We start from the raw sequence: 22,517 nt of genomic DNA on the forward strand, positions 1-22,517 counted from the left end.
TGGATCCCGCACCCCGGAGCAGCCCCAGGATGTTTACCCGCCTGATGCAGGGCCATGAAGGGCGGGGGCACCGGGGGAGCACAGGACACCGCCTCAGCCTGGGTCTCTGTCCCAGGAAGGAGAAAAGAAAGCCCTGAGCGTCTGTGATGGGATGCAGGACATGAGGGTGTCCAGGGCACACTGGGGTGCGTGGGACTGGCTTTGTGAAGCACAGCTCAGAGAGGTCCGGGTATCCCTGGCTCTGTGGTGTCCCTGCTGGCCCCGGTATTCCCGTGCCAAAGCTCCTCTCGGAGCCCTACCCAGCCCCGCAGTGTTCCAGCCTTTCTTCGGGATTGCCCGGACAGGCCCTGAATTCGGGAGGGAGGCAGCATGAGCAAGGGGACTCACGGCTCTGTGTGACCCTGACCATGGGCTGCTTGCGTTCAGAGGAAGCAGCCAGGGTGGGAGAGCGTCACATCTCATGAGGGTTTGCATATGTAAATTTTTTTTAAGAAAAAATAAGTTGCTCCGGTAGCCCCAGAGTCTGCTGCCCGCAGAGCTCCCTGGGGCTGCAGCGCTGTCCCGTAGCCCCCGCCAAGGGACGCTGGGCCAGGGAGTGTTGGCTCGGGGCCATCAGCCAAGGGTCAGCAGCCGTAGGATATTGGGGTACAGTGGTCAGGGGGAATCGGCCCGGGGATGGCGGGCAGGGAACATCAGCTGAGGTCCATCGGGAGGCGGGAGCACTGCCCGGTCCCCCGGCGGCGGAGGGGCTGCAGGGCGGGACTGCAGGAAGCCGGGTCCGGGGCAGGAACTTCCTTTTGTGAAACACCCGCAGCCCGCGGCCGGACGAGTGTCGCACAAGCGTCGCAGGCAGCAGCGGGCCAGCTGCGGCCACCAGCCCTTTCCTCTCCCAGCACATTCTTGCTGACCCCCTCCATTGCTCTGAGCATCCCCGGGTGCCAGCCAGGAACAGCCGGCAGCACCCTGACAGTGGTGGTGACCTCCAGGTGACATTGGAGTGGGCAGGTGCCCAGCCCAGACCAGCAGCCCCTACCCCCACACCACAGCAACCCCTGCACTCTGGCAGGGCCTTTCCCCAAGGAAGGACCTGCTCTGCTCCCAGCCCCAGCATTTAATTGAAATCTGCAGAAATTACAGCACATGTGTCTCCCCCACAGCCACGGCTGTGATTTCAACAGCCTTGACAAGAGCTGACAGGGCAGTGCAGAGGCCTGTCCCCTCCCAGTGACAAATTCACCCTCGCTGGTTCTGGGGCAGAGCTGGGCACCTGCTGAGCCTGCTCCTGGAGATGCAGCACCGGAGAGAGCACAGCTGGGTTTTGGCACTGGCTCACAGGTAGTTGTCCTCTTCCTCCTCCTCCTCCTCCTCCTCCTCATCCCGTGCCAGCGCCTCGATGTCGTGGGTGATGTCGGTGATGATGCGGTTGAAGGACTCGTTCTCGGAGCGCAGGGACCAGCTGTCGTAGCTGCGCACGGCCGAGGCCGACGTGTTGCTCATGCTGCGCTTGATGCGGCCGAAGCTGTCGGTGAGGATCCCGCCCTCCCGGATCCCGATGCTCTCCAGGAAGGTCTCAAAGTACCCAATGTCTTGGTCAGGGATGAAAGGCCTCATTCCTGTCAGAAGCACTGTAAGCCTTGGGGGGCTGCCCAGGGGGGGCAATGCCAGCCCTACTGGTTTGTCCCATCCTGCCCCCAGTAAGCAACAGGGTCCTGACATGCCCTGAAGCGCCAGCCCCATGTCCCCAGGGGATGCACAGACATCCCCAGGGTGACACAGGGTGGCTGCAGACACTCACCCAGGAGGAGGAACTTCCTGCGGTCCCCGTAGAGGCGCAGGAGCTCCGTGCAGTATTCCTGCACCGGCGTGCCCAGCCGGTACTCACGGAGCAGGATGGCAAACTGCTGGATCTCCTGTGGTGACAGCTTGTTGCGCAGCTGTGGTGACACAGGGACGGGTTTGGCTTGGGGACACCAGCAGCACACAGTCCCCAGCCCCCCACCCTGTGTCCCACTGCTGCTCTCTGGCACAGGGAGCCCAGACCTGCCTCCTCTCCTGCCCCAGCTGCTGGCACTGCTGGCCTGCTGCTTGTCCCTGTGCCCATCCTTGAGCCCTCACCGTCACCATGTAGTCCTGCAGCTGCTCCAGCCCTGCGCCGCTCTGGTCACTGCCACTGCAGGCAGTGGCCAGGCTGTGGTGGGAGCGGTGGAAGGAGGGCGAGGAGGTGCCACTGTAATACGCCTCAAAGGTCTCATGGGAGCCATTGCTGGGGGAGGACACGGGTCAGTGTGTCCCTGTGCCCCCCGTGTGCCCAGCTGCCCGCCACCCACTGCACAGCACCCACCATCACATGGGGCTGGAGCATCATTGCAGTGGGGACTGGCACCCAACCAAGGGCAGGGGTACCCACCCAGGGGCACCCTGGGGGACCCACCCCAATCCAAGGGCATGCTGGGGGAGCCAGACTCACAAGGAGCTGCAGCAGCTGTAGTCAGCATCGTAGCCGTATGTCCCATCTGTGCGGCAGCTCTCGCCTGGGGAGAGAGAGCAGAGACCTCATAGCAGAGACAAACCCCCCACAACGTGTCCACGTACCCCCATCCGTCAGCCCCAGGACACTCCACTTGATGTTCCCACTCCTGTCCACATCCACTCACTCCTGCTGGAGAGCCAGGGCCGTGTGGGCGTGGAGGTGTAGTGGTACCCGGCTCTGTCCACGCACTCGATGCTCTGGTCGCCGTAGATGATCTGGAACACCTGGCAGATGAGCGCACAGGACTCCTCCCCAGCATCCTGCAGCGGGGAGGGCGGCGGGCAGTGAGTGCCGCAAGGTGGGCGAGCCCCCGGTGGGTGGCACACGCCGGGACCGCTCACCCTGTTGGGCACGGCGAGGATGATGAGGTTGGAGTAAGCGTCAGGGCAGGGCTCCTGGGGGTCCAGGGGGTTGCTGCCGGCGTGCCGCCTCTCCCAGCTGCCGAAGCCGGTGCCTCGCTCCCAGCTGCCGCCGGCGGTGCCGGCCCGCCGCCGCTCCCAGCTGCCGCCGCACGGCTGCCGCCGCTCCCAGCTGCCCGAGGGCCGCCCGCGCTGCCGCCGCTCCCAGCTGCCGCCCCGCCGCCGCTCCAGGCTGCCGCCCTGCCGGGCCTCCTGCCCGCCCCGCGCCGCCCGCCAGTCCAGGCTGCAGATCGTGTGCCGCCGCTCCATCGCGCCCCCGAGCCGCCCCTCCGGCCACGAGCCCCCCGCTCTCTTCTCTGCGGGAAACGCCTCCGGCAAACCGGCCGGGGCCGCCTCGGGGTGCGCCCCGGCGGGGACCGGGTCCACTCCCAGGCCTGGGGGAGCGGGGACAGACAGGGCGTCAGGGCGGGGGGCTGCGCTGCCCACCCTGCCGGGTCCCCAGCCCCTGCCCTGGCCTCCCTGTCCCTCCAGCCCAGTGGGATGCAGAGGGATGGGGATGTGGGAGCCCCAGTGGGTCGGGGACACCCCTTCGGGACTCTGCATGTAGGAGAGGGTGGGACACACCAAGACAGGGACAAGGCGGGATTTTGCCGCCCTGATAGACTCTGACACCCATCACCCGCCGTGCTCCAGCCCCTCACGGCCACTCGGGGCTCGGCTGGTGGCCCCCGGCCGAACCCCCGCACCAGTTTTGAGGATGAGGAGGTGCAGGGCATCGTCGCGCAGGTAGGAGGCGGCTGCGATCTCGTGTGTGGGGATTCGCAGGATCAGCTCCTCGTTGTCGCGCCAGGTGAGCAGCAGGCAGCGCGCCGAGAGGCTGAGGATGCTGTCCTGCTCCGGCGTGGTCTGCAGCGGCAGCTCCTTCAGCTGCTGCATGGACAGAGCGCGGGGGCTGCATGGGGCACCCGGCAGGGTGGGGTACCCAGTGCCCACCCTCTGGGGAGTGGGGACCCCTCTTACCCTGGCCGTGTCCAGCAGCTGCAGCACCTCATCCCGGCTGGAGGGGTTCAGGGACGATGTCACCCATGTCAGATGACCTAAAAACTGGGGAGGGAAAGCCCAGGGCAGCTTGGGGAGGCTGGGGCATGGCCCCAAGGTCAGGGCACATCTCCCTGGGGTTCGGGGAGATCCTGCACTTAGGGGTTCCTCCCCGTACCGCCAGCGCACCCTCATTCTTCTTGGGTGTTTGTCTGAGCTGGGAGGGGACGCGGACCCTTCTGGCCACTCTGAGTGTGGCTCTCAGCACGGTGTGGTGGCCTCATAACCCCACCCCAAGCAAGCAGTGACCCCGGGCAATTTTGGGGATCCCTTTACCTTCACCTCCTTCTCCACGTAGTCGTGCAGCAGGATCTGGGGGTCGATCAGGTAGTCGGGGGGGTAGAGGGGCACGGAGTGCAGCGGGCGCCGATAGACGCTGCTGCGGAGCGCTGCCCTCCGCGCAGCCTTGGGGAAAACCAGCCGCTTGATGGGCGACACGAAACCCTGGCAGGGGAACGGGCACGGGGACGGGTCAGCACCGGGCACCCAACCCTGGCCCCCACACACGGGGTTCGTGGCACCCAGCACCTGGGGCGGGGGGGGACAACAGCTGAGCACCTCTCTGCTGGCCCTTCCCACTATTTGGGTGGCTCCACTTCTCCCCGCCGTGCTGTGGGAGGGGTGCGGGGCCTCTCAAACCTGTGCATGTCACCTGCTCCCCCCCTCCTGCCAGCCCCCCGGACCCCAGCCCCAGCCCCACGCACCTTCTTCCCCTTCTTGGCCTCGCTGTCCATGGCAGGACGCGGTGCTGCGGCCGCCCCTCTGCCCCGCTCGGCGCCGCGGCGCTTTCCTGTGTCGGAAACTCCACCAGGATCGCTGGGATGCGAGTTCCTGCCTCTCCTGGGGGGTGCTGGGACTTGGCTGGGCTGGGCTGGCACTGAGACTGGGACTGGGCTGGCACTGGGACTGGGACAGGACTGGGACTGGGATAGGGGCTGAGCTGTTCCTTGGGCAGAAGCAGGGGCTGAAGTTGGCTGAGATGGGACTGGAGCAGGGACTTGGACTGGTGCTGGTGCTGGGACTGGGGCTGGGGTTCACATTTATACCGAGACTGGGGCTGGGATTTGGCAGACTGGGGTTGAAGTGGGCTGAGATGGGACTGGAGCAGGTGCTGGGACCAAAGCAGGTGCTGATGGTGCCTGTGGGACTCCACTTTGGAGCAGCCCCTGTCCCTCACTGCGGGGCTCTTTCCTGGGGCTGGGCTGGTTCTGCTTCCCTATGACCCCACATCAGCCCCGTCCTCATGGGGCAGCCCTGGGGGCTCCCAGCCCTCACTGCCCACATCCTGTCCTGCTTGCACAGGGCCCTGGCGCCGGGAACAGCCCTGGCACTCGGAATGGCCCTGGCACTGGGAGCAGTGCTGGCAGGAGCCCACACAGCTGCCTCCAGCACTCTGTCCCCACAGCTGCCCGCGGGGTCTGAACCCACCGTGAGTCTGGGGGTTGCCGGGGATCGGGGCCTCCGGCAGGGGCAGGGAGGAGGCTGGCCCGGCAGTGGCCGTGTCCGGCAGTTTCCTCCCCGAGATGCTGCATCCTGCCTGCGCACCCCTTCCCTGCCGGCCACCACGCCAGGGCCACCGACACCAGGCAGGCAGCGCTGCTACAGCCATCCTGCTCTGCTAATGATGTCCCCGAGCAGTCCGGGACAGAGAGGAACCATCCTGCCCTGCTTTGGAGCCCCAGCTGTGAGCTGGAGGTGCCGACAAGGACAGGATCCCACAGGCAGGGCTTATTGAAATGAATTTAATATCTCATGTTGCAGCAAAATTAAAAATATACAAAAAGTTTGTGGTATACAAAAAAGTCTCGGGACGGACCCCGGCCTCCCGCTCGCCCCCGCCCGCGCCGAGGGTCCCAGAGAAGAAGGTGGCACACAGAGTATTTACAGTACGTGACAGCAGCCGCCAGGTCCCAGCGCCAGGGGGTGCAGGGATGTGGCTGAGACCCCGCGGCAGCCCCTGCCAGAACGAACTTCTCTCACTCCCTGAAGCTGGAGCAGCCCTGCTGCCACCCCTGGGTGACACCCCCAGGGACCAGAACCTCGCCATCCCCAGTGGGAGCTCGAGCACCCCTGGAGCTGTGCCCATCCTGGCCCCTGGTCATGTCCCCATGCCAGGCGCTGCCACGCCGGCAGGCAGGGAGGGACAGGGCGCTGGGTCTGGCTGCTGCTGCTGTGGCACAGGCAGGGAAGGGACAGGGGGGTGGCCTGGGGCAGGAGTGAGACTGAGGGGTCCCCCCGAACCCCACACGTGGCCAGAATCCTCTGCCCAGAGCAGCCCAGGGCTGAGGGTACCGTGGCTTGAGTGCATAGAAAAGTGTCCCTCTGACCCACCAGCGTGGCCCTGGGGTCCCCACACAAACCCCGGCGTGCAGGGCATGCCCAAATGGCGTCTCTACCCTGTGGTGGACAGGGGCAGGGGGAGCCCAGAGGAGCAGCCCCGTGCTGGCACACAGTCCCCACATGGCCCTTCCCCAGATCCTCTGTGAGCCGGACCCAGGGAGGAGCTGCCACCCCCTGGGCACCGCTCAGGGGCTGCGGTGACACTGCTTGATGCCTGCAGCGCTGAGCCCTCCGTACCCCTGGCTGCTGCCCCCACCTTCCCTGAGGAAAAGAGACCCCGCCCCAGAGCCGCCCCAGCCGGGGCTGCCCCGGCCCGACCAGCGCACACCCCCGGGGCAGCTCCAGCCCCACCAGCGCACACCCCCGGGGCAGCTCCAGCCCCACCAGCGCACACCCCCGGGGCAGCTCCAGCCCCACCAGCGCACACCCCCGGGGCAGCTCCAGCCCGACCAGCGCACACCCCCGGGGCAGCTCCAGCCCCACCAGCGCACACCCCCGGGGCTGCCGTGACGGTGGCAGTGGAGGAGCGGTGCAGGTGGCAGGGCCCCAGCCCACTGCCCAGCCCCAACCATGCTCTGCACCCTCCTCCTAGAGAGTTTCCAAGGCTTCCAGTTAGCACCAGTTAGCACCAGTGAACCCAGCGATGGCCAGCCCAGCCTGCTGTCACCCCAGCTACCAAGAAATGGGAAACAAAAGCAACGTGATGCCATTGCCACTGCCACCACACCCCTCCCAGCCCCCACAGGGCTGGGCACCCACACTGGCCCTCAGGGACCCCACATCCCAACAGCTCCCAGGTGCAGCTTCCCATCCCACTCCTCCCATCCTCCAGTGCCTCACACGGTGCCCCATGGCATAGAGGGGCTCTCAGTGCTGCCCACGCTCCCCAGCCCGGGCCCTTTGGCACTGTGGCTCAGGGCAGCCAGAGGCCAGAACCCTTTGGAGCCTGTGGCGGGGGCACAGGCGATGCAGGGAAGGCACGGGGGCCGTGGGTGTGGGGGGCAAGGGGGGCAGCACAAGGCTGGGGGGTCCAACAGCTCCCCTGCCCTGCAAACCCCTGCCAGCCCCTGCACGCACGCACGCACACACACACACACACACACACACACACACACACACACCCCTGGGACAGTCCCGGCCGGGGGGCACAGGGTACATTCAGCACAGCCCCTCGGTGGGGGCCGGTGGATCTGGGCAGGACAAGGGACACATTCAAACCCAAAGCCCGAGCAGCCCCACTCCTCTGGGGAGGCAGGAGCAGCCAGGGGCAGGCGGGGCAGGGGCTGGGGACAGGCAGGGGGGACACAGGGTGAGGTCAGGGGAGGGAGGGTCCCAGCTCAGGTTTATACTGCAGAGCTGGAGGGGGGTGATGCTGATGAAGGAGTGAATGGAAATGCTCCCGGCTGGGAAGGGATGCCAGCCCAGGAGGGGAGAACGGCTGGGGGTGAATCCCACTTTGGGGGATCCGGGGAACGCCGGCGGCCCCGCACAAACCCCTCAGTGGTGCCAGCCAGGCCCTGCCACCCCCGGCCCCAGCGGAGGTAGAAAATGTCACACAAAATGTCACCATTCAGGTGAAAACAAACCCAATGAGATGAAGCAGTTCCTGTGGGGATGGGGGGGAGGATGGGGTGCAGCCATCCTGGCCTCAGCTGGGGACCCAGCTCCAAACCAGGGGTGCAAGGTTCGTGCCCACCCACGAGGGGCCCTCTCAGGCCAGGGTCTACTCCCCACAGGATATTGGAGACCCCATGGAGTTGGGGACATGGCTCAACCCTGAGCCGGGGGACTGAGGATGGATATGAAGGGGCTCACTTCGGGTTGATGTGGCAGAGTTGGGGGAAGTGGGAGACATGGGGGGGGCTGGATGGACCCCGGCTGTCCCTGCCCCAGCTCCCTGGGGGTCACAAGCCGCATGCACACCCCAGTGCAGCCACGTTCCATCCCCACGGCTCCGCCGGGGCACAGGCACCTGTGTGCTGCCGCTGTGCCCCACCGTGCCCTGCCATGCCCCTGGCAGCTGCCAGCCCCCAGCCCGCATCCCAGGGGGCCCCCGGTCCCCATCCTGCACCACTGATATGGGCCACAGCACCCACCGCCTGGGCTCAGGCACCGGTGAGGTATTTTGGCAAGGACGAGCCCTGGAGGGCGTGGGGGCGGCCGCCGTCGGGTGGGACGGGTCTGGGCTGCGGGAAGGCAGCGCGGGGAGGGGATAGCACCAAGAGACCTCCCCGGCCACCGCCCACGAGATGCTTGGCACGGCGACACGGCAGCGCCGGCAAACCCGAAGGAAGGCAAACAGCTGTGGAGACACAGGGTGGCCTGGGTGGCACCGGCGCTCCCGCCGCAGCCTCACGCCCCGCAACCTACACGGTGGTCTCGTACTCCAGCACCTCCTGCGGGGCGCCGGGGGTGCGGTACTGCAGGCGGGGGGTGGTGGGCGACGCGTACTCCAGCGCCAGGATGGTCTTCCGCAGGCGCCGGTCGATGAAGTGGGCATCCCAGGCCGGGTACTTCTTCCTGGGCAGGTCAATGCGGATGACGGGCCCCTCTGTCCGCGGGGCGCGGGCGGCCGGCGCCGGCGGGGCACAGGGTCTCACCTGGAAGACGGGCACGCAGCTGTCCCGCTCGCCTGGCGCCCCGTCCCGCTCGCCCCCTGTAGTCCGCGGCAGCGAGCGCGGGGGGCTGGTGACGGCTTCCACGGGGGACCCCGGCACCACCGGGGGCGGCTCCTGCCGGAAGATGCAGCCCACGGAGCGGTGGCTGAAGATGGGGCCGTTGGGGTGCAAGAGGCAGTAGTAGATGAACATGAAGAAGATGCCGAGGGCGAAGCTGGAGCTGACCACGCAGACGAGGATTAAGGCGTTGAAGTCGGAGGTGGCCTTGCGGTCGTAGTAGAGGAACCAGAGGATGGTGAGGGCGGCGTTCTCTGACAGCGTGATGATGTAGTAGATGCACATGCGGTAGCGGCTCCGACCCTCCTTGACGTTGAACCAGCAGAAGATGTAGATGATGCCCACCACCATGTTGTAGATGATCTCCTCCCACTTGGACATGCAGAAATCCGTCTCGCCCTGGATGATCCAGAAGGTCATGATGCACCAGTGGGTGACGATGAAGATGCCGAAGTAGAGCTGGAACACGGAGGCGAAGAGGGCGAAGGCGATGGCACGAGCGGCGATGGTGAAGAGGTGCCAGAGGATCTGCACCACGGCGCCCTTGTAGGACATGGGCATCTTGTCCTCCCGCGAGTCCCGCAGCACCTTCTGGTAGGACGCAATCATCCAGGCCAGCGAGACCAGCGAGGCCGAGGCTGAGAGTCCTGCGGGGAGCGGCCATGAGAGCCCACATGAGCCAGGACCTCCCTCTCCCCTCTACCCACCCTGTCCCCTGCCAGCGCTGTCCCTTACCCTGCAGGGGCTCGATGCTGTTCTGCTGCACCATGATGCTGAGCTGCAGCACGAGCTGGGGCGCGCTCTTGAGGAAGGCCTCGAGCAGCCGCAGCATGCTGATGTCCGCGCTCTCGAACATCATCCGCCAGTAGAAGTGGCGGCGGCGGTGCTCGGCCTGCCACCGGCTCTGCAGCCCCAGGTACAGCGTGCGGAGGTACCTGTGCAGGGCACGCCAAGGGTGAGGTGAGCGCACGCTGCCACCTGAGCTCACCCCACTCTGTCCACACCAGGAATGCCCCTGTGACCACTGCCAACCTTTCCTGCTGATTTGGGACCATGGAAAGCCCCCCTAGGCCAGGGGTGCCAGGAGCTGCAGGGCAGCAACAATGACAAACACATCCCTGTCCTAGGCCAGGGCTCCAATTTGGGAAGGGGCAGCTTGTGCAAAGCTAGCTCAGCACCCCAGAGCCCTGGGCCTCACCATGCTGCCCACCCAGCCATATAGTGCCTACCCACCCATCACCCCAATCCTTGCCCACCCATGCAGGGTCTGGGTTCCCCCACAGGGACCCCATCCCTAGCTTCACTTTCCAGCCACCCATGGATTCAGGCTGCCCCAACCCAGCACCACATCCGGCTGCTTCTCAAAAGGGATATTTTGGTCCCAGCTGGCGCAGAGCCCACAGTGCTTCCTCCTGCCCCGGCCAGGATGGAGGAACCAGCTGGTTGTGCCGTGCTGCCCACAGGAAGCTCCTGGCGCTCATGCCGGTGTTGCCTGGGCTCTTGGCAGGGATGCGAGCGCAGCCACACGCTGGCCCCGGCCATCTGGTGGTCGGCCGGGGGTCAGCAGAGCTGTGCGTGGCACCGACGCACGCCCAGCTGAGTCACCGCCACCAGGGACCCTCCCCACGGCACCGGGCCAGATCTGGCACCACGGGAGGGGCCGCAGGGCTGGCCAGGCAGGGCTTCCCCGGGCAGTCCTGCCTGCACCACGGCCAGGGCTCTGCTGGCGAGGAGGAGAAGGGAGCCGGGTGAGGAGGAAAACAGGTGCAGCAGGAGGACATCGGGCCACAGATTCCTCCCAGAGAATAAAATCCTCTGGCAGAGCAACGGCTTCTCCATCAGCTCCAGAATGTGCTGCCAGACAACTCCATCAGCCCAGAGCATGGGAGAAAGCCTGATCACAGCACTTTCAGCTCATCTGTCAGCAGGAGGAGGCAGGAGCCAGCCCTGCTCCCGCTGCAGGGACAGCAGAGTGCTCCCACCCCCGGGGCTGCACAGCCCGGAGAGCACACTGAGGGCCATCAGCTGGGGCCACCGAGCCCTCAGGACACCCTGCTGCCATCTGCTCTGCCCTGCCAGCCCTGCTCCCAGCCCCCACCGGCTTCTCTGTGCTGGTGTCAAAGTGACGTTTTAACCTCCACCTCCGGGGCAGCACCTAATTTTAGCCTTTGCTGCAGCCTGTCCCTCACTGCTTGGGGTGGGGAGAGGCTGTGGCCACCTGGCTCCTGGCCCCTGGCACAGATCTGCATCCCAGTGCCACCTGCTCACGGCAGCCAGGCCAGCGCTGCCACTGTGGCACCACCAGGGCCACTGGCCCCTTCTGAGGGGCCGGGTGAAGGACCCTCCTCTCTGGTGCGCAGCAAAGCAGTGGGCAGCCAGGGGAGGAAGGCACAGCACAGGGGGAAACAACAGGGGAGGCAATGTAAAGCCCTGGCTGCTGCAGGGCATCACTGCTGTCCCAGGGTGCCCATGCATGAACCAGGTTTGGGAGCTGGTGACCTCATCCTGTCCCTGTAATTAGTCTTGATAATTGGGCTCATCAGTGATCCCACTGTCCACGGCACAGAGCAGCCCCCACACACAATACAGAGCCCCAGCCCTGGGTCCTGCACTGTGCAACAAGTGACCCGTGGCCTCCCCAGCTTTCAGCAAGGGCACAATTATCCCTCTGTCTGCCAGTTCCATAGGTCTCATTAAAATGAGATTTCATCTCCCATCAACTCTCCCGAATGAAATGTTGATTCTTATTTGTTCTGCATTTGATCATGCCGTGGTGTTTCAGCCCAGCGAGCGATCCCGGCACTGCCAGCAAGGCGGGCACTCCCCAGCCCCGCGCCACGGCAGCTGCACGGGAAACACAGAATCAATCACTTGAAAAAAAATCATTTAATTTTCAAAAAAACTGATGATGAGGCAGAAACCGACAGCAAGAGCTCTCAGGGCTAATTGCTCCCTCCTTTGTATTGCAAAGAGTGATCCAACAAAAACCCTGCAGCAGGAAGGTGGTGGCTTGGTTGGGCCCTGGTTTTGTCAGAGCCCCACTACAGCTGGATTTGTCACCAGTGTCACTGTTTGCCCCCAACTCCCAACTACTGAGTCCAGTTCTCAAGTGTTGGAAGAAATGAATGAGGAGAAAAGCCTAGATCTGGTTGCAAACAAATCCCCTAATCATCATCCTCAGATGGAAAAGGATAAGGGACCCTCTGGTCCCAGAGCGAGCAAAGGGAAGTGTGATTTTCCTAGAAGATAATTTGGGATCTCATCCCTTAATCCTGTATTTAAACAAGGAGAAAATTGCTTCTCAGTTACAGCCATTTTAATCCCTTACACATCCTACCAAGTCAGGTCATCAGGGAGAGCTGCACATGTGCCCATGTCACCGCAGCCACTGTCCCACCAGCCCCACACCCCAAGATGCTCTGGCTACTCGGGGCAGATGGAAGTACCTGAGGGCACCTGTGCTGAGGGAAAGGCTTTGTCTGGCCCTAAAAACCCCTTGTCCTTTGCACCAGGGCCAGGTGGGGACTGCCAGCACTGGGTCCTGCAGCAGGACAAGCTGACACCCCAAAGCTGGGGGCCCCAAGAGCTGGGAGGACTCCTGCCCCCACACACACAGCGCAAAGCTCTAGGGAGCAGAGTGGTGGGGAAACCTGCAGGTCCCAGCTCTGCCACCCCTCATGAGCCCACCCAGGATGACCTTGCCCTCCTGGACTGCAACCAGACTGGCACCAGGACTGAGGGGTGGCACTGGGTCCCTGAGCCAGCAGAGGATGGGGGTGCATGGGCTGATGGGGGCTTTCAGGAAGAGAGGGAACTGCCAGTCTGGCCCCAGTGACCCCAGGCAGCCAAACCATGTGTGACCCTGGGCTAACACAGACACTGATAGGGCTGTCCCCAGCCCAGTGGGACCTGCAGCACACTCTGGCCAGCTGCCAGCCCACAGAGGGGGCAGGGGACCCTGGCACACTTCCAGGCAGGAGGCACACTGACATGAGCAGCATCCCTGCCCTGCAGAGCTGCTTTGGTGAAGAAGCTGGGGACTTTGTGAGGGGATAACAATTCCTGAGCTGCAAAACCATCCAAGCATGGCCCACAAGCACAGTGATGGTGTGGGACCAGCTGGGGACAGGCGCTTGCTGCTGCTGCTTACACGGGCACATGGTCATGCCACCAGCAGCATCTCCAGAGACCACCCGTGATGGAGCTTGTGCATGTGCACCATGAACATACCAATGACTGCTAATTTCAACAGATTTAATTAGGGATAACCACAGAGCCAGTGCTCAGAGATGCTTTAGCAGGTGGGAAGCAGCCTTTTTTTTTTGGGGATTGGGATCTTTATCACAGGTGTGGCTCAGGGCTGTGCAGTGAGGTTGGTAGAGGTGGCATCTGCAGAGGTGAGGGAGAAGGCAGGTAATTTACGAAGGGGGAGATGTTTGGCAAGGGGCAGAGTGCTCTGACCAGGGAAAATCCTTTCTTCCACCTGCAGCATTTATCCAACACTTCTTTAACTGCCACATCCTCCTGCACCGCACCGGATCCAACCCCACTAATGGGTTTAACAAACTGCATTTAACTGGTCACCCCCAACTAATCCCAAATCCAGAGATTAGAAAGAGCCTCAGCTGCTGCTTGAGACCAACATGTCCTGGAGGGCGAGTGCTGAGAGTTACCGCTTTAATTGGCTTAGGAGTCTCCATGGCTCAGCCGATCCAAGAGCGGGACTGACACCCCCAGGAGTGAAGCCCCCGGCTGCGGCTCAGCTCCAGCTTGGGCTGGGATCAGGTGTGTCAGGCTCACTCCAGCTGCAGGCAGGGCCAGAGAGCTCCTGTCCTCTCCCTCACCAGCTTCCCTCACACACCAATGTGGGTTTTGCACCCACCCTGCAGCCAGAGTACCCTGAGAGTGGCCCTGTTGTCAGGGGGATGGGGAGGGAGGTGTGCTGAGCACGGCACACGCTGCTCTGTCAAACAAAGTTAAACACCCAGAGCATCCCAGGAGAGCAGCAGAGGAATGAACATGCAGACACCAACAGGGAACAAGCAAAGAGCCTCTACTACAGCACTCAGGAGGGGAAACAGGATGGAAACCCGAGCAGGGAGTGCTGCTGGCTCCAGGCATTGTTCCGGGCATTGCCTTTGTCTGCCCTCTCGGCCCCGGCTCCTCCAGAGCTGCTGGTGCCCAGCCCAGCTCTTCCCCAGCACGGGCTGGAGCTGGGAGGGCACGGGGCTGGCTCTGCAGCACAGCGGGGAAGGTGCCAAGAAAACATCACCTTGTGCAGCTGGGGGGTCTGCAGAGAGGTGGGTGAAGGGCCTTGATCCCCCCCAGCCTGTCTGTCTGCTGCTTGCCCTGCCCACACCCCCAGCCAGTCCCCAGGACTGGGATGGGGCAGCAGCAGAGCCTGGACAGGCTGGGAACCACCAGCACCTCCTTGCCCACCACCCCACATATCCAGTAAGATCAGGACAGGAGCCTCGAGGTGTTCAGGGCCCAGCATGGTCACTTCACACCCCCAGGACCACACTGCCATGGCCAGGCAAGTCCCCAACAGGCCCAGCACCACCTGGCAGCAGGCATGGCAGGGCTGTGGCACTGAGCTGGGCTGCGGCTCCTCACCCACAGCCACAGCTCCTACCCACACCCACAGCTGCTACCCACACCCCCCTGTGCCCATGGCTGAGAGCTCTTCTCCACCACCCATCTTTCTGGGGTTGCAGAGACAGTGATCCCTGTGCCTCCCCAGCTGCCTGGGCCCCTGCTTTCACCTCTCCATCCCCACCCATTTCCCCATGCCTTGCCAACCCCTCCTGAAGTCTCCATGCTGTTATAGCCTCCACCCATGTCCCTGCTGCACTGTGCCGCTCCCTCCAGGCCCTGCCTGGCTCCATGACCCCCATGTGCCCCCCTCCCTACATACCTCCAGCCCTGCCCAAGCTTTAGCAGGAGGATCAGGCCCTGCAGCAGCCCCATCCCAGCCCCCTGTACCCTCACCCCCAGGTACCCTCGTACCTCCAGACCTGCCCCAGCTGCAGCAGGTGTGTCAAGCCCAGAAGCATCCCCATCCCCTCAGCACCCCTATCACTCCGATACCCCCTGTTCTCATGTGCCCCCTGTTCTCTCATACCTCCTATACAGCCAGCCCTGCTCCAGCTGCAGCAGGTGAATCAGGCCCTGCAGCCGCCCCATCCCCGCTGTGCCCCCACCCCCCGGGCACCCCCACGCCCCGGGTACCCCCGTACCTCCAGACCTGCCCCAGCTGCAGCAGGTGGATCAGGCCCTGCAGCAGCCAGACGCAGAGGCGGCAGCAGCCGCGGGGGCCGCTGTCCTTGGTGCCGCCGCCGCTGTCCTTGGTGCTGGCGGCGAAGTCGTAGACGAACCACCTGAGGCTGAGCATCTGCACCACGAGCGAGGGCAGCAGCACGAACAGCAGCGTCAGCCCGAACCACCAGCGCTGCCCCCGCACGTAGTAATGGGCCGCCAGCCACAGGTCCGAGGCACCGTCCGCGAAGCAGACGAGGAGCGCGCAGAACACCCAGCAGCCGTCCCGCAGCCGGTACCGCCGCGCCGGGGGCTCCGCGCCCGCCTCCCGCCGCCCGCCGCCGCCCTCAGGGCTCTCCAGCAGCACGGCCGGGCCGCCGCCGCCGCCGTCCGACTTCGCGGCCATGTTGTCGGGGGAAAGGAGGAGAAAGGAGGGAGCGGGAGAGACTTCCGGAGGGATGGAGCCCGCCCCGGCAGCGCCCGCCCCCGCCGGCCTCGCCCCGCGCCCGCCGACACCGGCTCCCCCCCGCCCGGCGCCGGGAGCCCTCGGCGGGTCCCGCCGCTCCCCCGCCGGAAGGGGCAGCCGCCCCCCCGCCGGCGCCGCGGGGTCCCGGAGGAGCGCTCGGTGCCGCCGGGCGCCGCCCCGCGCTGGGAAGGGCAACCGGCCCCTCCCCCGGCCGGCCCCCAGCCCCGGTCCCCGCCGGCAGGGACCGCCCGGACCCGCCGAGCCCCGCACGGTGCACCCACCCCGTCCCCGCGGAACCGCGCTCCCCGCGCTGTCCGACCTCCCCTTCCCAGCACACCGAGCACCGGGGCTTCCCGGGAAGCTCATGGGTACCCCCGCGGGCCCCCAGCCCCGAGGCTCAGTCCAGGCAAGACCCTGACTGTGGGTGCAGGCTTGGCCTGAGGTCCGGGTGGGTGGAGGTGTGGGTGCCTCTTCTCTTTGGGCTGAGACAGGACCGCAGGACCACCAAAACCCTGCCCGACACAGCCAGAGAGGGTCCCAGCAGGACCTGAGCCCTGCTTTGGAGGGAGAGGCATAGAATCATCAGAGGATTGTTTGGGTTAGAAGGAACCTCAAAGATGAATTTGTGCCAACCCCTTGCCAAGGGCAGGGACATCTTCCACTAGACCAGGCTGCTCAAAGAAGTTGTATCCTCTTTGAGAAGACCAGTGATGGGGTTTTGTAGCAGGCTTTTGTTGATCTCGAAATAAAACTCGTGAAAGAGTTACAGATGTTATTCCCCAGCCCTGGGAACGTCCCTGAAGGTACCAAGGCCACTGGAGTCTGCCTGCTCCGCCTCTCCTGCGCTTGCTGCCCGCGGGAGTTTGGACCCAATGTGTCTGGCAGAGCGAGGGGCCGCACCCCGGGATACGGGATACGTGTTCACACGAGGGGCAGAGCTGTGCCGGCATCCCCGGCACGGCTGCGAGGGAAAGGGGAAAGGGCTTTCTCTCCTTTGTGGCGGGTCTCCAGGGACGGTGACTGCATACAGGCAGCTGCCTGCTGGAGGCAGCCCCAGCCCCCAGCCCACGGGGCCGGGCTCCGGCTCTGGCTCAGCCCCCGAGGCTCAGCCTGCTGCGGAGGAACCTGGCTGGAGCCTGGCCCGTGGTCAGCACACCGTGGCACACTGAGAGGGGGAGTGTGTTTGATCCTGGGAAACCCAGCTAACTTCCAAATCCTGCCTTGCAGGTGGCCAGAGGGATCAGCACAACCCGGGGGGTGGGGTAAATCTGGATTCCTGGGATGAAATCCAGGGGGTGAAGATGTTACTCAGCACAAGGGAGTGGCCGGGCCCTCGGCAAGGCTCTCCTCGTGCTGCATGTATTAGCATCGATAATGAAACACCTCACCTTGAGATGCTCCTGACAGATCCCCTCTACAAATGCCTGCCTGGGGGAGGGGATGCTCCCAGCATCCCAAAGCCTGAAGAAAACAGCCTTTCATCAACAAACAGGCAGGGCAGGGCCCCTTCCAGGGATGGGGTCCACTGGCCAGAGCTCCTATCAACATTTGGCCACTCCAGACCTCTTTGGGCTTGGTCCCTGGGGACTCTCTGACTTGGCTGGGTGATGGAGCACAAACCACGTTGCCATGATGGTGGGCACAGTGCCAGGGAGAGGGGACTTGGAAATCAGGGAGAGACAGACCCACCTTTCTCACCTGACCCTGAAACACCCCCTCTGAAGCAGCAGTTAAAGATCCACAGCCTGAGAACATGGAGACCGTGGTTTGAAGTCTGATTTATCTTAACAACAGGCCCCAGCAGCCACATGAAAGGAGAAGAGAGAAAAAAAACCTTATAAACATCCCTGAAGCTTCCTGTGCAGCTGCCAGCAGGCAGGGAGGGTTTCTGGCTGCATACAGAAAAGGGCTACAAGGAAGAAAAAGGAACATGATGAAACCAAACCTGCTCTTTCCACAAAACACACAGCAAAGCAAAGCAGCTCCCGGCAGTGGACGGGTGGCTGCTTCCTCTGACTGCCCAGTTCCCAGGGGAACTGGTCCAAATGGACCTCTGGTTCCAGTCTGAGTCCAGCTTCCAGGCAGAATGTCTGCCCCTGGCGCTGGCTCCAGGAGGAGAAATCCATGATGATTTGTGGCTGGCTCAGAGCTTGGCTGGGGACCGGCCGCAGAGTGCAGCACCAGCCACTTCTCACTGCCCTGAGAATGTTTTCCAGATGCCCATGGCTTAGTGATCCCTCAGCTGTGCTGAGCCGGGCCCCACCTTCCTAGGGAGAGCAGCCCCTGCCCTTCCATGCAGCCCAACATTCCTGCCAAAACCCTGCCTTCACTGCACTGTCATTGGCAACCCCAGAGTCACTGCTGCCTTCCACTGCTGCCAGGACACTGTCAGCCTGCTCCCATCCCTGTTCCCATGCCACATCTCATCCCATCCCCATCCTCATCTCCATCCCATCCCCATCCCCATCCCCATCCCCATCCCCATCCCCATCCCCATCCCCATCCCCACTCCTCCTGCCCAGACTCTGAAAGCCCTCCCTCCCTCCTTCCTGCTTTTTCAGATCTCCAGCCAGCTGCTCCCACTGACAAATGAGCATTTCCCAGCACTGGCACGCAGCCCCAATCCCAGTACATTTTCTGGTTGATGTCAGGAAGGAATCTAACCCGAGTGTGGATCATTCCCAGCCTGGAGTGCCTGTGTGTGCCCCAGCACTGGCTCCCACTGCTCCCTGAAGCTGCTGTACTTCATTTGATGCTGCCACAGACAGGGATCTCAGTTAACTGAAACAAATGACCTTATGGGATTAGGGCCAGTAATCTTCCGATCTGGGTAATCTCCCTTAAGGGATTATTTGCCCACAGAAGTGTGGTGACCACCAGCCAGCTGCTGCCTCGCTCCCTCCATCCCTGTCCCCTGTGGTCCTCATTTCGGGCAGCCCAGAGGGGCCACAGTACTGGGGTCATCACTTTTGGGGAGCTCCTTGTCAAATTTAATGAAGTGCATGTGCCAGGGTCCCCAAGTGCTGGGGCTCCTCCTCTCCCCAGCTCCTGTTTTGTGCTTCAGGCAGGTTTGGGGCTCCCTCCTTTCAAAGCACTGACCTAAAACAGATCAGAGGTCCCCCCACCATCATCACCAGGTAAGCAGCAGAGACAGGGTGGCAGAGATGGACAGCTGGGGACAAGGCTGCATTCAGAACCTTGCGATTCTGTTTCAGGGCCCTGTCCAGAGCAGGGACATGGGACATGAGAACCCATGTCCCCTGTTACCCACCAGCCCTGGGTAGGCTCCTGGGGCCCCTTTCCCAATGCAGAGTGCACACGGTGAGGATCTGCCAGTGCTCATCATCAGTGCCAGGTCTCCCTGCATCTTCCACATCCCATTTTTCCAGCTCCTCTTGCTCATGGCTGGATGGGGCAGAAAGAAAGGGATAAAAAGCATTTTGAGGGGCAATATATTTCCCTTCCTGCAGCAGGGGTCATTCAGGGCAGCAGATGGATACGGTCCCCTGCCAGAGCCTTCCCGGGACCAGCCCCTGCCTGACACAGACCGGGGGGCATCGGGGCTGGCTGAGGGTGAGTCAAGCTGCCGAGACCACAATTGGCTCCAGTCCCTGGGGATGGCAGGTCCTGGACGCTGAGCTACAGATGAGCCACCAGCTGCACCAAAGGAAACCTGAGCTAATCACCCCACGCTTTGAGTGCCCTTTATTGCTTTCTGGGATGACAGAGAGGTCACCTGATGCTCCAAGGGCCCAGCTGCCAACAGCGATACCGTGCTGGGAAGCAGAGAGGAAGAGTAGACAGACGGTGGTGCTGGGGGCGAGGCTGTGAAAAGCGATAAATAATTCACACCCAAGGGGACCAGGCAAGGCAGGGCTCTCAGCCGCTGTCCCTCAGGGCTGTGGCGAGCGGGGTGGGTTGGGGGCCGGCTGCGAGGCCAGGACCCCACTCTGGGGCTCAGCGCCACACGGCCACACCGCACCCTCCATCCTTCTGCGGGGCGGTGCAGAGGCAGCCCGGAGCCAGCCCCGGGATCGTTACTCCGCACTACGGACGAGATCCCGCGCTGGCACCGGCCACGTCCCTCCCAGCCCACGGCCACTCACGGCCGCTCTGGCGCCCCCGGGCACGCGTGTCGGCAGGCCCGGCCGGTCCCCGCCGCGTTCGCAGCCCCGCTCGGTCCCCGCCGCGTTCGCAGCCCCGCTCGGTCCCCGCCGCGTTCGCTGCCCCGCTCGGTCCTCGCCGCCCCGGAGCCGCCGCCACCCCGGGGCGCCCCAACCGGGCGGCGCTCCCGGCGGCGGCCGCGAGAGGGCGCGCTGAGCCCGGCCCTTCCCGCCGCGGAACCCGCCCGCGCGGCTGCGGCTGCGGCCCGGAGCCGAACGGCGGCGGACCCGGAGCGGCCCCGGTGGCGGCCCCATGGCCCGGGACCCGGCCTTCGTGCTGCGCTACCTGGCCGAGGTGGAGGAGCTGGCCGAGGACGTGCTGGCGGCACGGCAGCAGGTACGACCCAGCTCCGGCGGGCCCCCCGTGCCCCGCTCTGTCCCGCCGCCGGTAGCCCCGAGTCCCGGCCGCTCCTGCCTCTCTCGCTCCCGTTGCAGATCGTGGACCTGGACGTGAAGCGGAACCGCAACCGCGAGGCCCTGCGGGCGCTGCAGAAGGACCCGGAGCCCGACGGTGAGGCCGGGCTGGCTGCGCCCACCGTGACCTCGTGGCCGCGGGTCGCGGAGCGGCTCCGCTGACAGCCGGTTCCTTTCCCTTCCTTTCCGTTTCTTTCCGTTCCCCTCCGTTCCCCCTGTCCCCCAGAGAAGGCCATGGTGTGCTTCGGGGGCATGTTCATCGAGCTGCCGAAGGCGAAGACCCGGGAGATGCTGCGGCAGGGTGAGGTCACCGCGAGGGCTCCGTGTAACTATAAGTGTTTTAATAAGCACCATAATTAATAAGATGTTGGCTCAATTAGCGGATTTCTGCCCGGGGATGGGCTTTGAGGTGCCCAGAGCCTCTCGAGGGGCTGATTCTGGTCCGTGCTGTGCCCTGGGAAGCACATGTGGAAGCTGCTTGGCCCCGGGGGTGGCGGAGGCAGGGTGGGAGCCCCCTGTGCCTGGGCTGTGTCCCGTGGGAAATTGAGCCTTCATCCCAGAGCCCACCACAGTCCTCCTCATTCCCACCTCTTATCCCAGACCAGGAAGAGCTGGACGAGGAGATAAACAACCTCCGGAAAGAGCTGCGGGTGAAGGTCAACCGGCTCTATGAAGCTCAAGGTAAACTCTTCCACTGGAACCTGCCTGGGAGCAGACTCGTGGATCAGGAGATTCCTCAGTTCCATGTGTTCCTGCAGCCTCCTTTCCCCTGGTTTTGCAGTTCTCTCCCTGCCCCAGCAGCCACCCACCAGCACCCTAAACCACCTCTGACCCTGTGATGGGGTGACCCCACTTCAGCTCCCAGGGCTGTCCCTGCTCTCCCCACAGCCCCTCTCGAGTTTACCACGAGCTGCTTCACTTCTTTGGTGACAAAATCCTGATGTTTCAATGTGTTTTCCTCAGGTAAACCTGAGCTGAAGGGGTTTAACCTGAACCCCATGTCTGCTGAGGAGATGAAGCTCATCAACCGCATCCTGGAGGGCTGAGGTGGCCGTGCCATTGTCACAGCGTGCTTGGCTGTCACTGGGGGCTCATGTTTCAGTAGCCACAGGCATTGGGACTTGCAGGATGTTGGTGTGTCCAGAGCCTCCCCAGGTGAGGTGGGAACTGTTTGGCTCCTCAGCTACAACTCTGCAGTTTGTTTGGACCACAAACCCTTTCCTGCTCTGTGCTGGACCTTGGGTGGCAGAGCCGTGTTGGACACAGTGCTGGGCTAAAGCTCCCAGCTGGGGTGGAAGGGGAATCATTAAAATCACAGCAGTGGGACATTCCTGACTCCATGTGCATGTTCTTGTTGGGGGTTTATGTGAACTCTTGTGGGGTTTGGCTTCAGAGCTGCTCCTTTGTCACGTTGGGAACAGGAGTAGGAGGGGTTGGGAATCCTCCACATGCCTGAAGCACAGAGGAGGAGTTGTGCATTCAAACAAAGCAAAGCTGTACATCTGAGGCACGTCAGGAATCTCTAAGGATGTGTAGGGAGGAGCAGGAGGAGGCAGCATCCTTGTAGTCTTGCTGGGAAAACATGTTCCACTGTTGGAAGGCAGGAGATGACAGAAATGAGGCTTTCAGGACTGGATGAAGGATAAAACTTGGGTATATTTAAAAAGCAGCCTGAGGAGAGCTGAGCAGGAATAGTCACTGAGTTTGTCCTGTAGTAAAAGGACAATTGATGTAACCAGTAGTAGTTTCTGCAAAAGTTTTGAAATTTGCTGTTTTCTGCCCTCCCCCCTCTGAACGTGCTCCCCCAAGTGCTTAACTTGATCAAGAGCATAAGTTTCTTAAAAAATAATGATAATTAGTACATGACTACACAGTGAGTTTGGGTTTTTTTGTGCATACAGGGAAGTGTCTGGGGCCAGCCAAGCCCTTAATTCTTTGAACTTCTGTAGAGATATTTCTGAATGGAGTTTCAGAACTGTAAACATAGTTGTTGTCCTTTCTCCAGCCCTGAGGTTGCTCACCTGTTCTGCCAAATCTTGCATGAGCAACAGAGCTGGGCCTGGCTCCTGGGCCTGGTCATTTGCTCTCTTTCCTTTTTCAAATACAGCATCACCATTTCCTTGGCTCCCTGACCACCTTCCAACTCAGCAAGGCCTTCTCCTGCCCTGGCCAGTTCTACACACGCTTCAAATTACACAGAGTTCCAAAAAATAC

At 63.1% G+C, this 22,517-nt stretch overlaps 3 protein-coding genes across 3 annotated transcripts; 1 reads left to right on the forward strand and 2 right to left on the reverse strand.

The window, feature by feature from the left end:
* Positions 1–1,100: 1,100 nt before the first annotated feature.
* Positions 1,101–5,597, reverse strand: CCM2L (CCM2 like scaffold protein). The gene is made up of 10 exons (XM_036395436.1): positions 4,692–5,597; positions 4,264–4,431; positions 3,910–3,993; positions 3,636–3,819; positions 2,872–3,323; positions 2,655–2,790; positions 2,468–2,531; positions 2,116–2,263; positions 1,796–1,934; positions 1,101–1,613 (listed from the first exon to the last, which is right to left on the reverse strand). The coding sequence occupies exons 1-10, from the start codon at positions 4,719–4,721 to the stop codon at positions 1,330–1,332; spliced, it is 1,689 nt and encodes a 562-aa protein (XP_036251329.1). The 5' UTR covers positions 4,722–5,597; the 3' UTR covers positions 1,101–1,329.
* A 118-nt stretch (positions 5,598–5,715) lies between these two features.
* Positions 5,716–15,696, reverse strand: XKR7 (XK related 7). Its single transcript, XM_036395984.2, has 3 exons — positions 15,242–15,696; positions 9,738–9,937; positions 5,716–9,649 (listed from the first exon to the last, which is right to left on the reverse strand). The coding sequence occupies exons 1-3, from the start codon at positions 15,664–15,666 to the stop codon at positions 8,694–8,696; spliced, it is 1,581 nt and encodes a 526-aa protein (XP_036251877.1). The 5' UTR covers positions 15,667–15,696; the 3' UTR covers positions 5,716–8,693.
* Positions 15,697–20,091: 4,395 nt separating this feature from the next.
* PDRG1 (p53 and DNA damage regulated 1) lies at positions 20,092–21,638 on the forward strand. The gene is made up of 5 exons (XM_036396039.1): positions 20,092–20,226; positions 20,325–20,400; positions 20,530–20,604; positions 20,904–20,984; positions 21,267–21,638. The coding sequence occupies exons 1-5, from the start codon at positions 20,143–20,145 to the stop codon at positions 21,347–21,349; spliced, it is 399 nt and encodes a 132-aa protein (XP_036251932.1). The 5' UTR covers positions 20,092–20,142; the 3' UTR covers positions 21,350–21,638.
* The last annotated feature ends 879 nt before the right edge of the window (positions 21,639–22,517 follow it).

This window comes from Molothrus ater, chromosome 17, assembly GCF_012460135.2.
Source record: "Molothrus ater isolate BHLD 08-10-18 breed brown headed cowbird chromosome 17, BPBGC_Mater_1.1, whole genome shotgun sequence".
Taxonomy (NCBI): domain Eukaryota; kingdom Metazoa; phylum Chordata; class Aves; order Passeriformes; family Icteridae; genus Molothrus; species Molothrus ater.

Coding starts and splice junctions, on each gene's coding strand:
- PDRG1 (XM_036396039.1), top strand. CDS start 20,143: ATGGCCCGGGACCCGGCCTTCGTGCTGCGCTACCTGGCCGAGGTGGAG. Junction 20,227..20,324: donor TGCTGGCGGCACGGCAGCAG/GTACGACCCAGC, acceptor CTCCCGTTGCAG/ATCGTGGACCTGGACGTGAA. Junction 20,605..20,903: donor CCGGGAGATGCTGCGGCAGG/GTGAGGTCACCG, acceptor CTCTTATCCCAG/ACCAGGAAGAGCTGGACGAG.
- CCM2L (XM_036395436.1), bottom strand. CDS start 4,721: ATGGACAGCGAGGCCAAGAAGGGGAAGAAG. Junction 2,264..2,467: donor TACAGCTGCTGCAGCTCCTT/GTGAGTCTGGCT, acceptor GTCCTCCCCCAG/CAATGGCTCCCATGAGACCT. Junction 1,935..2,115: donor TGCAGGACTACATGGTGACG/GTGAGGGCTCAA, acceptor GTGTCACCACAG/CTGCGCAACAAGCTGTCACC.
- XKR7 (XM_036395984.2), bottom strand. CDS start 15,666: ATGGCCGCGAAGTCGGACGGCGGCGGCGGCGGCCCGGCCGTGCTGCTG. Junction 9,938..15,241: donor CAGCTGGGGCAGGTCTGGAG/GTACGGGGGTAC, acceptor TGCCCTGCACAG/GTACCTCCGCACGCTGTACC. Junction 9,650..9,737: donor CAGCATCGAGCCCCTGCAGG/GTAAGGGACAGC, acceptor CGCTCCCCGCAG/GACTCTCAGCCTCGGCCTCG.